General features: G+C 42.6%; 1 protein-coding gene across 5 annotated transcripts in view; it reads right to left on the bottom strand.

Moving 5' to 3' along the window:
- The window catches only part of NYAP2 (neuronal tyrosine-phosphorylated phosphoinositide-3-kinase adaptor 2), a 181,565-nt gene that overhangs the window by 20,490 nt on the left and 144,024 nt on the right, over positions 1-17,051 (bottom strand). For all 5 annotated transcript variants that reach the window (XM_087740700.1, XM_087740701.1, XM_087740702.1 and 2 more), the window contains one exon: positions 9,559-9,662. In XM_087740700.1, coding sequence (XP_087596826.1) covers positions 9,559-9,662 — 104 coding nt within the window. The remainder of the gene's footprint in view (positions 1-9,558; positions 9,663-17,051) is intronic.

A 17,051-nucleotide genomic window follows, 5' to 3' on the forward strand; every position in this document is an offset into this window, starting at 1 on the left:
TATTCAGTTGGACTGACGACAGCAGAATTTTGCCTTCGCGTATGCAAGACAGTTGTCCTTGCAGGGAAAAAAAGAGCTGTCTAAAGTAATCCAACTGCTCCCTCTCGTGGGCATGGGGCTCTGCTGCACTTTACAAAGGCACAGAAGCATACTCGGAAATCCAAACTCTCACAGATTTTTAGCAGTGCAAACTCCCCAGAAGGCTGTGTGACACTTCAGGACACAGCTCATGTCCCGGCACTTCTTTCCAGGTGGCGGCGGTCAGTGTGATGACTCAAGCCTGACTCGTGGGAACATTCAGCCTGAACAAGAAGGCAAAATCCTATTGCTCTGGATGATTCAGACTTTCAAATACACTCAGGCCCCACGCTGGTCAAACCCAGACATCATCTCAAGGTAAAAGTTGGCCCACGTTGCATCAGTGAAGTGCCTGTGCCAGGGGTTTCTCTCTGTACCCCACCGTGGGTTCTTCCATGCCTGTCCATCCTCCCAGGTAGGACCCAGAGGAGTTTCCTCCTCCCAGCTATTTGCAAAACCAGCATCCACGAAATTCAGTCCATGTCTACATTCGTTTTCGCCCACATGGACACTAAAGACTTCTCCACTGGAGGAGCAGGACTTCTCCATGAGAGGGCCATTTGAGAGAGAGAGACACCATTTTTAAAATGTTCCTAGTAAAATTTACCTGGTTTTCCATTAGATATTCAACTGCATTTCACTGTATTAGTGGCATATAAAACTAATTAAAATCACAGTCAAAGATACAGTAGATTGCACCCCAAATAGTTTTTGCACTTTCTAATTTCACATAAACCAAAGCTTAAGCAATTCCTGACAGTCACGTACTTACCCATCTACTCCCATCTGCAACTGCTTGCTTTCTCATCTATTACACCAAGCTTACAAATCCTTGGGGTAAGGACAGTCTTTGTTCTACACACATTGTCTACCAACACAGGGACCTTATTTGTGACTATGACTCTTAGACACCACCACAAACGTTATTGTGGTAGATCCTAGTGGCCAACATTAAGCAGGTTTTGGATCCAGTGACTATCCCAAGCCTTATTAAAAGTGATGGTTAAACATAAGGAGTAATTAAGTCCCTTTAAGGGAATAGCTTCACAGGCAAAAATAGAAGCTACCATCCAAAGCAATAAATAGTGTATAGAAAGTCCAGACCAAAACCCCATGGGTTTCTGATTACAGAGCGAGAGGCATGGGACTGTTCCCACACTGTGGACATACATTTTGAATGAAGAAGAAGATCAAGTATCAAAAAGGAACAACCATAATCTTGGCTCCAGGAGCACAGAGACAGAGATCTCAGAGGCATTGCACTGGCCGAAGGGGAACACTTGGCATTTACACACAGGGAGAAGAAGAAAACGATTGCCACTATCCCATGAATTGTTTCATATGTTTTGCTATGCTAAGTCCAAAATACACAATAGACTTTCAAAACTTTTGAAAATTAGAGGGAAAAAGAGGGACAGAGAGAGTCATACCAAAGTGGCAATTAGCACAGTAGTTAGATATTCCTTTGGAACAGGAATTCGGGACTGCATCTCCCCTGAGATCTTTAACCAGCAGCCCAGGGGGATCTTTTTCTGCCTTTGGCCCAGAGAGCAAGTACGACAGAAGTGCGTTCTTTCATTGCAAATCCTTCCGCACTACTAGAACCTCAAAAGCAGAATCACTGGAGTCTCATGCTAGTTTCAGATTGTGATTTGTCAAGGAGTGCATCTAGCAAAGATTTACAGCACTGAGCGATGACATGGGTTTATGCTATGTAGCAGGTATGAATTCTCTTACTAGCACAGGGTTTTTTGGGGGGGTTACCATTTCTTTAGTATTCAAACTGGATGAAAGAGTACTTCAGTCTACAGAGTTCTCCATCTACCTGCAATGACTGTATTTCTTTCATATAATGGAAGTTAAAAAAAGACTGCTGTGATCAGATATGGAACAGTGGATCTTGATTTACAGGTGCTCGTTTTTCAGCAGCAGAATTCATTAAATGCAGCAGTCAGGAACCCAGCCCTGCTACGACGCCTGACAACTGCAGGGTGTTTACTGACTGCTTTGAACTCTTGTACACTATTGCTGGGGAAAATGGCAACTTTAAGCTGAGAATAACAGAAGAGCACAGATGCTTTGTTTATGCTCACAGGGTAGCGTAAAGCCCATATACTTTCAGACGCGCATTTGCCAACTAAAGCATGATAATGTCAATTCACTGGGGAAGTACTTTGCCTACGTGCCTTCAAAAATAATTAGAGCCATAATAGTAACAATTTACCCTTCTTGCATTCATTAATTACAGGGCAAACACAACGCTTACAAGGACTATAATATGCTTTGTATACACAACTAAGGCTAGAGACATTAAGAGCTGGGCTTGTGATATTTAGTTGAGCCAGTACAGAGTTATTCATGAACTTGGGCATGAGACAAATACTTAGCTGTATCGCTGAAGAGTACTCAGTACTTGTCAAAATTCAACTCTAAGTTATTTCTCTAAAGTTTGGTAAATGTCTTACAATGAGCTTATACTGCACTTAAACTACAAGGCATTGCTCTAAGAATGCACGTGGAGAGCAGCTAAATATACATCTCAGCTTTTTCTTGCTCGTATTTCCCTTCCATCATTCTTTTGTTTTAAAATGGAACAATTAGAATGCGTTTGGGATTTTTCAGCTAGCATACAAAATTAAATAAGGGTTGCCCTGAAGACAAGGTCTCACATCAGTTTTAATGCTAGAATCTTTTTTCACGATAAAATGTGCGTGTTTTAATTCCGTTTCGGTTAGCACCTAAATATTGAGTCTTAAACAAAACGTAATCTAAGCTGCTGCATAGAAGCATTTGGGATTTAAGAGGTGAGGCTGGCGCAAGCCTCCCCGCTCCCTCCCTGATGCCCGCTGATGCGGTGCAGGGCTGTGCGTGGTGCTGGGACGGCAGCCACCCTTCTGCAGGCATGCAAGTACCGGCAAGGAACGTGGCTTGCAACGATTTCTGTACGAGGTTCTTTCCAATTATTTGATGCAACGCTTACGATTCCAGCCAGCAGGGAAAGAAAAAACCCCAACACACGGAAACCGCTCTTGTTAAAATAAGTGATTTATCTCCTAGGAGATTCGGGTGGAGCTCCTGTAAGATCTGAGCGGGCTTTGCCTTTCCCGAGGCTGTGCGGCTGCCGGGGAAGCCCCCGCCCCGCCCCGCCGCGCCCGGGGGAGCCGCTTCCCCCAGCCCCGGGGCGCGGTGCGGGCCGCGGCCGCCAGGCGGCGCCATGGGCTCGCCGAGCGGGGCCGGGCCGGGCCGGGCCGCGGGCGGGGCCTCGAACCCGGCGCGGCGGGCGGGCGGTGGGGCGGGGCGGGCCTCGGCCCGGCCTCCCGCTCCGCGCGGGGGTGGGGCCCGCCTGCGCGGGACAAGGGCGTGACGCGCGCCGCGCACAGACGCGATCGTCGCCGCAGAGCCGAGCTGCCCGCGGCGTCCCGCCCGCTTCCCCACCTCAGCCCACCCCGCCGGAACGGCAGCGCTGCCCCAGGCAGGCGCCCCGCTTCGCCTTCCCGGCTCTGGGGAGAACAATGCTTTTCCTAATCCGTTTGGGGTTTCCACACTGTGCGTTTCGGACAGTCGTTAAAGTGCATTTTCGCCCAGGACTTCTCCGGAACAGACCCGAACAATAAAGAGCGCATTTTCTCATGTTCTTGCTGAACGTAAAAACTCTGCATTATACCTATCTCAGACCAACTGGAAATAAATACAATGACAAAACCCCGTCCAGCTGCATATTTAAAGTAGAAAATCTGCTTTCTACTTCCCTACCTACATGAATACATAAGAAAACTATGCTGGAGCAACCCTGGTCTCCTGCTGTCAGGACTGTGCGGAGCCTGGGTTCCCATCTCCGCGCAAGGGCTCCCTGGGTGAGGCCAAGCGCCCAACCCCAGGGCCAGCGCCCACCCCAGCGCCGCCCGGGCCCGCTGCTCCCCCGGGCCCTGCTAGCGAGTCTGGCTGCGCAGCCCGGCAGGAGGGAAGATGCCAAAAGTACGTCATTTCAAAGATTAACGGCAGGTAGGACCCAGCCGCATCATCCATATAGTTTCTCTCTAACAGTCAGCACCCGTGGATTAACTCTGAAAAGGTATAAATGTCTATTAAATAGCAATGGAAGTTTTAACGACTGCTATCTGTTCAGCGGTAAACGTCCAGGAGCCTCTAAGACACACAGAGCAGGAACGATCCCAGCTAGCTTTCCACAGCCGACAGAGGTGGTTAAATTAGGAGGATAAATTACCCGGTCATCCGAGGTAACAGACGCACAGCTCTACGTGGTCACTGAGGGTTTAGCTAGGTGAATCCCCTCCGCAGGTTCCTCTGTTCATATAACCCACGGGCAACCTGCATTATACCCTGATTTAGACATCTCAGAGGTAGGTAGGATAGATCTCAGCTGAAGAGTACACATGGTCCTTCTACACATCTGTTTTATTATCTAGCAACCTAAATACGAATTTAAGGAGCCAACTTGTATCTAAAATTCTTGCCTGTCAAAGATACATACTCAAGTAAACTATTGATGGATTCACTTCATTTGGTGCAAGACAATAATTAGATGGTCAAGTCCATTCTGTGAATGGGAGGCCTTTCCCCTTCGCTATATTATATTCAGATAAATCATAAAATAAGTGAAAGCTCTCCTCAATTTTGGAAGGTAATCATTACTTTGTCCATCACGTGGGGGCCTTCTGTGTCATGTTCACTGATGGGGTTGTATGGGGGAAGAAAAATGCCATCTCAACTTGCTGGGGGCTCAGGCAGATACCAGGCAAGTAATGAAGTGAGCTGCATTTTTTTGGAAAAAGTAAGCCACAAAAAAATTGAGTGTTGATTCTGATATATTTTCTAGCTCTTTCTTCATTCCATCAAGTTGAAACTCCTTAGTTCATAGCTGCCCGTGTATCTTCATTCCCTCCTCTGAGTTATTCCTTCTAATCTCAGCATGGCTACTGGATTTTACTTTGATCATTACTGTAAAGTTTAAATCTTCTTTCCTTGCTTAAATTGGAGCTAGATATCACTGCCCAGTCCTCCCCACAAGAAGACACTAGACCTTAAGAGGCGTGCAAGCCTTCAGAATTAAGATAGCATACCTCGAGGAGGCAACAGTAAAGGACAGTGCTGTCTTCCTGCTGAAAAGCAAGTAACTAACAGGCAGCATGAAGAGAGGCTGCACATTTGCAGATAAGGTGCACAGTTTTGTGGAAATCTGTCTGAAAATAGGCTCTGCTTTGCAGAAAAGCTGAAATACCACAATGTAACTATCGGGAGTTTTGTTTTGAAAGGGTGTATTTTCCTTCAGATCGTGGATCTTTGTTATAAACACGCACTGCTGTGCCGCTATGCAGCTTAATACATGTGATTTTCCAATAGCTGTCTACATCTTAATGAAAACAAACTTCACTTCGCAAAATTCATTTGCAGCAAAAAATCTAGAGATAGTTATATTGGCTCCTTTTTCTTAAAATGGAAACCAGTGGTTTTTTGGTGTGCTGAAGACTGTTTTGGAGAAGCCTGGCAGTGGCCTAGAGGTAATTTTATGTACATTAAAAATACGGATGCGAGATGCTCTGCTCTCCAGCAGAGGGACTTCCACAGTGCAGGTTGCTTGAAACATGTTCATCTTTTGTGACAGACATGCTCAGTGCACATGTATCCTGTATGCGACAGGGATTTTTGAGTCCATCGATGGAGTGTAATCCTTTGTTACCCTGAAGATGCGGAGAATGATAGGACGCAGGGAAACATCACTGTATCGCAGTGATACCTGTGACTCCAAATCCTGCTTGCTTTACACAAGTGAACAATTCTGTTCAGTACGGGGATCTCCTGATATGACTGAGCATTTACTACTGCAGGGTGAAACTCCTGACCATGCCTGCTACAGAAGTCTCAGGCACCAGCAGAGGCTCCAGCAATACGGGTGATGAGTTATTTATTGGGGCATCCTTGGACCATGTTTATTTTACTTTATAAACCTCACATGGTGGTTAACTTCTACTGTTCTCTGTCCACTTGGATGGCTACAAACAACTGGTCCTTGTTTTCATTTCCATATAAAGGCAAAACTCAGATGGACTTTCACTATTTCTAATGTTATTCACACATTTCTTATCTCTAAGATATAACTTACTGTACTTTCTAGAACATTTTTCCATTCCCTATAAGCTCTCTGCTAACACCAGAGAACCTTTACATGGCATTACATTCTGAGATATCCAGCACACTTCTCTGCTACTTACACTCCACTCTTTAGGATATTTATATTAAGGTATGTATTTAGGAAATATAGCTATATGCCACTTCAGTAGCTCAAATATGTTCCATACTTCTGCCATATTACAGTTCCAAGCTCTCCACTTGACTTCCTCTGCTACTTCCTGAATTTCTTAGACTTTGTCCTTACACAATCAATAACTTTAGTTCCAAGATAAACTTATGTTTATCTTTCAGTTTAAATGGAGTCAATTCACGACTTCATCCAAGGTTACTTCCTGCAACCAGCTCTTTCAAAATGCTCTCACCATTTACCAGAACGAAGTACAGAACAGCACGCTCTCTATTCAGCTCAGCATGTTGGTAACTGCTGGCTGCCACTACACTACGGAATTTTAAAGTGTTCTCCATCAGAGACCAGATATGTAATTAACCTCTGCTTGTAAGCTCCTTCTTTTTATTTATAAGTGATCACTATAATGCTTACCATCAATACATCATAAATACATTCCGTGAGTATTAACCGGTTAATCCTCACAATTCCTACACCAATAAACAAACAAGAAAATAAGGTATAGGGGAGTTAAATCTCAGTAGCTATATAATTAGCCAATATTTGATTGGAATTATAATTTAGGTTTCCTTAGATCAGACCCATTTTCAATTACTAAGCATCCTCACCGCTTCCTTGAATGATTCTCTGTTAAAAAGTATGGGCCTTGAGAGCTCAGTTGCAAATCTGTTTTTTTTCCCCCCAAGTTAAGCATTTTGAAAAACATCAGTTTGGGATCCATGAAGACTTGAGCAAACCAATTAACAGTAATCTGCCCTTTCCCAGATCTTGTATCCCTGTATGAATGTTAGCTGTGCCCATCTCATCAACAAAGAGGTGGATAACAGGATGTGTCCTCTTAATCTTTTGGAAAGTCTAACTGCTGATTACGATGTGGTTAAGGAAACCATTATCAATACAACCAATAGTCACAGCACACGAAAAGAAATACCCTGAATGCCACAATCTATCAGATTCAGAATGGGCTAACAACCCAGCCATTTCCAAACACATTTCACCTGTCATAGATTATTTGCACGTTAAGATAGAATAGGTGTATAAAGAACACAATCAAAGTAGTGTTTGTATCTGCCATGGATATAATAAGACTTTTGTCATTCCACTGGAATCAGGGTCAAATCCACACCTTTAAAAAATTGTGCCATTATAATAAATGACAACTTAATAGATGGACAGTAAGAGATTGACAGCTTGAAGGGAAGAATTACGGGAAGAGAAAGCTTTTACTAGTTTATCTTGTTTTTCATGAAGCCATGTCCATACCATACATTATTCAATTAACAAGATCACCCTCTACAGTCACTTGAAAACTCCTCTTATCCTCTTTGTTCCTTTCTTCTGTATGAAGTGAGGTGGATTTTTCCTCCACAGTTTCAGTGAACCCCGGCTGCAGCTTCTAAGAGGCTCATTATCTCTTCTATCACATCAGCTTCTGCTTTCAAGGCTTATTGTTTAGTTCTTAATATAAACTGAGAGACTAAAATCCCTTCAAAACACCCAAGGTGCCTTTGCCACTGAGAAATCAGCAAAGCATCATGTCTGCTGTAAGACCCATTTAATCAAAAGTCATATGCTACATGAACACTGGGACACTCAAAACCTTTGGAAGTACAATTACCCTAATTTCTTCCTTAGATGAAGGAACACTTGACATGGTATTTAAATAGGCTGTAATTTTGAATCTCCATTATGGATTTCATTTTCTTACATAAAATACACTTTAGAAATGTGCAAGGTTCTGTTAGGTGTTGTGTCCAGCAGGGCTCAGAAGTGATACAATAGCATCAGTTTTGTGGGTTAAAGAATGTTAACCTGTATGGACTAGGCTACCCAAATATAACCTTCCTAACACATAGCTGGCTGTCTGGATTGAGTAGATCAACCTTACTCTTCTGGTCTCTACTTTGGTCAAGACCTTCTAGAAGCAACTCACCCAGCTACAAACAACTTAAATACATGATTATTACAAAGCTGTCCTCAGCGAGTTTTCCACTCAAATCTCATTGAAATTCAATAGGATTATGAGGACTAATTCCCTGAAAGCCAATCGAAAATTCACCATCTAAATAAGGGTGTTTGTGTGTGTGCATACATATATGTATGTGCACATATATACATATATGTTTATGTCCCTTCATGCATATATATACCCACACACAAACACAGTGATGCGTAGGCCCGTACACGTACACACAAGTGATACAATACTGGAGTGTTTTGAGCTTGACAGAAGGCATTCACATTATGTTTAGTGAAACCTCTTCTCTCAATTGCTACTCTCAGCAGTTAGTTCTGTCAAACTAATAACACAGGTCTGCGCAGCAAAATGATACAATATCAGTATTAGCATATAAAATAAAGGTAAGTATAGGTTTCCCATGTCTTTATTTCTTTTCCATCTTCTCACTATTGGAGAAATTTGCCAAACCCAAACACTTTCATTTCTTTCTCAAGGGTCTATGTGGCATTTTTGTTTTCGATGAGGAAAAAAAAAGTATCTCTGTTTAAGATACAAGGAGATGTTACCCCTTTGATTTGGTTTTTGATTCCTAACAACATACAATAAATATAACTACAGTGGACTATTTAATAGTCCTGTAAGCATTACATGGCCTATAGCTGAAGAGAGTCTAGCTGCCTTAACTAAACAAAATAACTTGCTGTAAGAGCAGTTTTCAGGACAGTGATAAATCACAGTGTAATACAATCATGCAGTAAGCTCAAAACAAATGTGAGACTGGCACAAATATTTAAGTACAACTGGGCAGAAGTCAGGTATGTACAAGTCATTGACAAACATTGGTGCAAGTGCTCCAGACAAGACATTTAAAAGAAATTTACATAAAAACATAGGTTAAATTTATCAAAGTTTGATAAATTTTTAAGACAGTAAAAAAGTACAGAAAACATGAAAAAATAAAAACCCCAGCCAATTCATACAGTACAGTTTTACTACGTTTATATTACAGAATGAAGACAGAAAAGGATACAAGGAATTAAGAGCAAAAAAAATTCTACTGGCTGCGGCCAGTGGAATTTCATTGCCAATGAGAGATGCGCACACACAGATGCACGCACATGCACAGAAAATAAAGACAAAAACCAAAAAAATCATTTACTGTAACAAACGACAGACAAAGAGGTGAGAAACATTTGGCATGTTGCAGCACATGAAGTCATTCACGATTGGCTAACGATGGTACCTGGCTCGGCTGAAGATCACTGGCTTGCCTGAGCGGAGTAACGGATGGAGGAGGCACACCTGATGTGGATGCAGACCGACCTAATCTGCAACTTGCTTTAGGCTCTGCGAAGGAAGAGAAGAAAATACACCAGTGAACAGGAGGTGGGTTACTGCTGCGGTAAACTGACACATGGTGGACCCAGCATTCCCTTGAAATGGAGACTCCAGGCTTGGTTTCTAGTTAAAGTCTTGGGCATTTGGCTGAATCATGAGCAGAAGTTGAGATCAGAAGAAGAGGGATTAAGACAGAACCGATCCCATGTCCTGGCCTCTTTCCTCTCCTCTAGCATCTCTGAAGCTGAAGTATAGAGCATAAAACAGCAGACAGACAGGAAGCATGTAAAGGAAACCTTCTTGTTGCACACACACACACACACACACCCCCAGCACCTTTTTCTACTCCCCATAAAATACAGAAGTGATTAAAGGAGTTACGGCAGCTTCTGGTTTCATCTCTCCATCCCAGAGCTGAGGGAGATGGTAGCCCAAAGACTGATTGTGCTGAGGGAAAGCATGAAATGCCAGAAAATGACGGACGGAGTGTATAAAAGTGGTGAGGATACTGTTGCACTTGAGGATTTGGAATGACACCAAAAATACTAGGAAATCTGATGTTAATGGCAGTGAATTGAGAGACAGAAAGTAGGAAGAAAGGAGAGAAGCAGAACATCAACAGTGGCAAATTCTGAAGTCATTTCCCCAGAATCAGGGTGATTACAGAAGCAGAGGTTGCCTTGAGAGAAAGCTCTACTCCAGAGAAGAACTGCGCAGAAATTACAGTTGTTTGATTTTCCTTCTGCTGTTGTATATGGAGGCATTTCTCAGAAGGCTCACCATTGATTTCCAGCACAGGTTACTACTGTTAACATACTGACATGAAGGTGACCATGCAGCTCGGGAGTCCTGGGTGAAGGTTTTTGTGTCTGAGCCATGCTGATGCTAGTGTGCTACCCCAGTGTTCAACACCCCACGTCTGGCCTAGGAGAAACTGTCTTTTCCTGAGGAAAGGGTCTGCCTGTTTCTGCCCAAGAAAAATATTTGTCCCTACATTTCCTGCTTATGGCTGAGAAAACATCTCAACCCATGACTTTTGGCTCAAATGACTGTGTTCATTCTCCTCATGTTTTGTAAGCCTTCCTCCCAACCCTGCACCTGTCTTTTCTATTTAGTGGGCAAACACTGAGACCAAGGACATTTGCACTCAGCAAACACTTTGTACAATAAGAGACTCTCAATTTTAGCATTGATAGTACTGCTTTACCATGAATAACAAGTAATTACAGTAATACCATGCCTCCTTACAATAGGTTTAAAGAATTCCTCCTATTCAATCTCATGTTTTCAAGAAGAAAGGAAGGGCCTACGCCTCGTGCAATCCTGGTTTAGTAAGTCTGCCTTTGAAGCACGTGTCTTCTCACATATCTTTTGCTTGTGTCTCTCTGAAATGTATTTTCGCATGCCTCATTTACACTGCTGCTTTGTCTGTGTTTGTTTTATACTAATATCTCTATTTCCTACATGGATCTCTAGTACCATCACTAGCCACTGGTTGGACCATTGTTTGAAAGGAATAAGATGTCCACCACTAGCACGTCCTTCAGGTCGCTTGGCACATCTTGGAAACTTGAGGACAGCTGGCACATTATGCGACCTACCAGCAACATGCTGAAATGTGTTCTTCCAATCTCACGGATGCTTTTTCATTGTCACCTTAAATGCTTATTTTCCTCGGATGTTTCAGAATTCAACAGGGTATGGAGAAGAGCTATCCACTTAAGCTGGAGCACTTAGACCAATGAAAGCATCTGTATGGGTGAATATTCATCAAATAATATTAATGGGTTGGTTAACATCCAGCTGGCTGAGCAGCAAAAATATCTATGCTGTTCCACGAATGCATTATTCAATTCACTCATTCCTAGGCAGTCTGTAAACATACCACGAGTCAACACGGCAATAAGCATGCAGAAAGGAGCAGACTGATCTCCCCCATAACCTTGCATTTTGTACATAATCTGTTGTTTTGCTTTTTTTGGACTTGGGCAGTTATTCTGAAGGTTTGATTAGATTTGTTTTTGTTCTGATTTCACACTGTCTGTGTGCCAGATTTGTGACTGTTTATTCCATTAATATAGATATAATAATGGATCTCATGTCTGTTCCTCCTGGAATTTTGCTGGGGTTTCAGAGAGGACAAGAATTGGGGTTTTTTGGTTGCTTTTCCCTACTGCTAAATAGAGACTCTGTTTTTGCTGTGACAAGCAGAATCAGACACCTAGCATGTAAAAAACTCCAAGGCAGTGTCTGCCATTGCTTCTGAATTGTTTTCTTTGCTTTGGGAAAGCAGAGAGAACTGTCATAATTTCCAATTTGGATATACGTGCAACAACAAGAGATTACCATTTCTTTGCCAAAGAGAGTCCTTTCATCTGGCATCAAAGAAATAAAACCTGTCACACACAGATGAAGTATTAGTTCCTTTATCTCCCTGTAATATATGTTACAGTATTAAGGAAACTATTGTGATTTCCATGGTGATCCTCACCAAAAGAGGTTTCAGCAATGGCTCCATCTAGGGTTTTTTTTAGGTTCAGGAAGTTGGGTTATGCAGTGAAAGGGAAATTTTTTTTTTTTTTAATAGCCATTCCATTAGTCTCAGTGGGAATATTTTTAGACCAAATAAATACTCTATTCTACTGTAATTAGTGCTCTGAGTAACATCCTCACACTGCGCACTACTGTGGGGAAAAAAATATCCATAAATGGCCTGTTGCATAAGTGCTGCCCAACTCGCTGCTCTGTATTCTGCAGCATGTTATTTTTCAGCTGTGGACAGCTTATTCACTGTACTGAGGCTAACTGGATTTTGATCACTTCAAAATAATAATGATCACTTCAAATAATAACTTCTGCTTTGGGCTACCTAAAAAGTAGTAAGAGGTCTTCTTGCATAATTATGTCCACCATTCAGTCACTTTCAGTACCTTTACCTCTTGGTTTCCATGTTTTAAATGGTTGTTTCAGCTTGTCTGCAAGGCCTGCATATTGATACCAATTCTGGTTCTGGAATGAAAATGGGTTTTCCTATTTACTGCTGAGAATCTTGAAAGAAGAAAAACTGCCAGCAAATCTCTGGGATGGTTTCTAGTGTTTAATTCATGTTTATCTCATGTGGACGGTATTGAGACAGCTCAGTATTAACATCTGAAGTAAGTAGTCTTGAGACTTCTTGAAAAGTCCCCTTTGTGACAGTAATGCATGGTGTGGAGCAGAGTGTTATCAGCCAGCCTGATAAGCACATAGAGGAGGCTCTGTAGGTATCTGTCCTCTGAGGAGGACCCATTTGCTCAGGGTCCATGATAACGCAAGCTAAAATACATCTAGCTCCACACTGCTGAAGTTAGCATGGCACCCCATCTCTGCACTGTGCTTCACTGTGCGGGTGGATCCTCTGGTTCTAAATCAAACCTGCCTGAAAGAGGGTTGCAGAGACTCCACTCTGAACACAGGGCCCCCTCTGCATCCACAGCTAGGGGCCCTTTGACACTGCTGTAAGCCACTCAAGTGCTGACAAGGGCTAACGGCCTACTGCCAAGCGAGGGAACTCATAGGCATATGTGTAAGTGCTTTACTGGACTGGGGCCAGGGGATGCAGTGCACTTGAGTAGCCATTAGAGATGCCTGTTGCAATCGATGGGCAGCATGAGGTTTGAATTCAGCAGATTGTTCGGGGTAGCTAGAGAGCTGCATAACATATTTAGTTATGTTATGCACAAAAATGTTCGTAAGATTCAGTTGCTATTTTTAACTGATGAAACTTTGGTGGTATTATTTTGCACAGCTTCGAATGACGCATCCCTCGCACTGTGCCATATTACGAAAAACGCAGTGCTCGCTAAGTGCCTGAACCACTTCCAGGAGCCAGGTGCAGATGCGGTGTAATGCTAGCAGGGGATGGCAGGTCAGCTGTGTCTCAGTCCCCTGTTATGTCACCCACAGCAGCCACAACACTCCCAACAACGCTAGTGGTTGGGACCACAGTCACCGCAGCATGAAGTAAACCCACACAGCTGCAATGGTACCAGCATTACTGGACTCTCAGGTTTAAGCTGAGTCCTGACAAGGCCAGCAGGATTACACATGGACATAAGCAAGCGGACAGCCCCAAAGGACAGCATTAAGGATGAGGATTATAGGAGAGACTATCCAACGCAGAAATACAGGCCTTCCAATCACAAATAGGATTGCCTTAAAATTGTGTACTTAATTATATATTTAAGCACTCACATAATGACCTGTTTTCCAAAAGTGCAAGTGCTGTCATCATAACTAGAGATGTAGAGGCTTGGCTGGTTGCATTTGTGGCAGGGAGTGTTGTTGGATTTTCCTCAATAAAGCAGAGTGCTGAAATGCGACAAGATTTTATGGAAATGTTTTCGATCAGTTTTATACCAATGTGCTATGGTTTTCTATATTCTCCAGAAATACAACAGCTCTGCATGATTTTCATTTTTGGATCTTAACGGGAAGAGTTCTTTTTTTCATCCAAGGAAGGCTTCATTCTGCCTATCCTAATCTTAATTCAAAAAAATACTCTGGCTGTCACTTACACTGGAGAAGCTTCTTATCCTGTCACAGTCTCTTCTTTGCACATGAAAAGAGAAATATTGCTTATTTGCTACAGCTGCCAAGAAGCACGTTTTGAATTAAACAAGGCGATGTGACAGGCTGAGAGTAATCACATGCAAAAAAGAAAAAAAAAAAAAAAGAAGAAAAAGAAAACATGCATACTGGAAAAATGAATCACACCTATTATCATCATACTGGCCTGGCCATGTTGGTCTCCTAAAAAGAGATGAGTAAGCTGAAACATAACTTGAAATTATGAAATGTTAAGGTGGAATAAACTATATAGTATACTGGCACTTAAAAAAAAAGTATTTAGGACTTCACCCACAGAAGCCACTTAGTGCTGAAATAGCACAGCAGCATGTCAAACTGAACTGTTTTCACAAAGGGAGCACTGAACCTGTAGAACTCAGTGTTACTAGATATTCATAGGTCAAAAGCTTAGCAGGTCTCAAAACCAAGTCAGGTAATGAGAAAAACCATGTCTGTATTAGATGGAATATGTTTTAAATTAAGATTTGTTCTGAACTGTCATGTCTCGGGTCTATGTCAATGACTGAGGCGATGAGGTAAGGAATAATCATGTCCTACTGGCAGTGTTGTTTTCCTTAAAATTTCTTGCTCTTTTTCTCTGAAGCTTCTGGCACGGGCTACTGTCAGTCCTGGGGCTCTGGATCAAAAGGACAATTATGCATTGTTCCAAATAGCTGTAATGCCACTGCTGCAGAAAGCAGCGTTCACTTCAACAGTCAGGCTCTGTGACTGTGTGATCCTGCACCCTGAAGATCACACACCTGGCTCGCGGTGCACTGGCTTGATGCCCTTAGTGTACAGCTCCTGGTACTACTCATTTTACTCTAGGTGACAGGAGCTGCTAGGGGAGAGCTTGTGTGCCGAGAACATGGATGACCAGTGTTGGCAAGGTCTGGAAGCATTGCATCCTGTGCTGGACCTCGTTGGGCAGGCTGCCCAGTAATATATACCTCCAGCATTAAGTTGCCTTCACTTGGAGAATCCTTGAGGATTTAGTAGCACAGTGATACTCTGATATTGCCTGTGAGGAGAAAATTTAGGGGTTGGTGGGAGTACGCAGTCATCTTTGAGTGAAGCAGCCCTAGCTAGCATGAACTGGTACTTTGCTGCCAGTCCCTTCTTGTATCAATAAATGCGTCTTGCACCTTGGGCTTCGCAGGCATTGCTCCATTCCCAAAGAGCTTGAACTTAACTATTCATTACTTTTGCAAATCCACAATGCTAGACAGTAATTCCAATGAAGGGCAGGCATTTACTCCCTTCCTGATTATCTACAATGTTTTCAGCCAGAATACTAATGGGCTGGCTAAGTGACAAGCTGATAGTGATTCAAAACCAGGACACAACAACAGAGTGGAGTATCTGAGATTTAAAAGGCAGCGCAGTGCCTGTCTCTAGCAGCAGGTGGCAATGCAAAATGCTTCATGGTTGCAGTTAGGAAAAAAGCAGCAACATTCCAGAAAATACTCTTCAAAGCTCCTGGAGTGAAGTTATCACAGCCTTCTGTTTCACAGATCGCGTTTGGCTGTTCACTACAATTGCACTTACTTTCCTAAATGCCACCATGCCCCCAAACCACTTACACTGCTTTCCATAAGAAGCAATAGGATGCCAAGAAACAGAAAGTGGCCTTGACAAATTATGTGACAGATGAGAGAACAATCAGGCATTAGAGACAGTGAGACCGATGTGCACCTGACAGGCCAGACTCATTTGAACAAAATGACCAGAAAGCTCAAGATTCTGTTTGGCGATGGCTCATTCCCCCTTTGATCTTACTAGGAGGTGCAGAGATGGGGAGAACCCACAAAAAAATCAGTACTCTCACGCAGGTATTTGCTCAGACCACTCCAGTTCCTAGTTAATCTGTGCCTCAGCAGAGCTGCCTATTGAGCACACGTGAGAAGTCCTTTCACATCCTTTCTGTTTTACAGCAGAGCAATTCAACCCCATTTGCTTTACATTATTCCAACGCTGCCCTACTAAACGCTTGTACCAGTGTGAACGAGGAAGTAGGCTGCAAACTGGTGTTTCAAGGAAATGTCCACACAAAAAACGTAGTCCTTTTTTTCTTATCTATGATGTTGGAAAGAGAGCAACAGCAACCACAACTGTACTGGGGACTGCCCTTATTTTGCTCCTGTGATAAATCTAAGTTCTAAATTCCTAGAACAGAATTACTTTACCTCCTTGACTCCAGAAAGCATTTGTATCCATACAGATGCATTAAATCTCTCTTATTGCATTCTGTTACAGTTCTAATTTAATTGCGAAGAATGAACTGTTACAGTTCATGTACAAGTTCATTGAGGAGAACTGTGTACAGCATTTTGAACGCAGTGCTCCACCAATTAAAGGTAAAACATGTTGCTCAGGCAACAGCTAGAGACACAGGGGAAAAAATATTCATGGCACACGAGAGGCAATATTCATCAAATGAAATGTCATAAAAACTGCAGGGAAAGAAAAATCATAATCAGCTTTCAGTTTTTAATCATAAAAAGGAGTCAAAATTCAGCCAATAAAATATTCCATAATTTTTCTTTGACAGTTCTAGCTATGTAAGACAAAGTCACAGTTAACTAAATCAAGGCATGATTCAACAACTATTACAGTTTTCTGATGCCAAATGAAGATTGAGGCCAACGTGTTTTGTCTGCTTTTGGAGATCAACCAACTCTTTAAAATAAAACTGATGCGGGAAGGTTGGACAGAAGTGCTATATTTTGCTAAGAACTTACTCTTTAATTTTCATTTCTCTTCTATTCTGCTTCATACTGTCGTCTCGCA

The sequence above is a fragment of the Nipponia nippon genome, unplaced genomic scaffold (assembly GCF_047370975.1).
Source record: "Nipponia nippon isolate SJK-2023a ecotype South Korea unplaced genomic scaffold, ASM4737097v1 scaffold_7, whole genome shotgun sequence".
In the NCBI taxonomy this organism is placed as follows: domain Eukaryota; kingdom Metazoa; phylum Chordata; class Aves; order Pelecaniformes; family Threskiornithidae; genus Nipponia; species Nipponia nippon.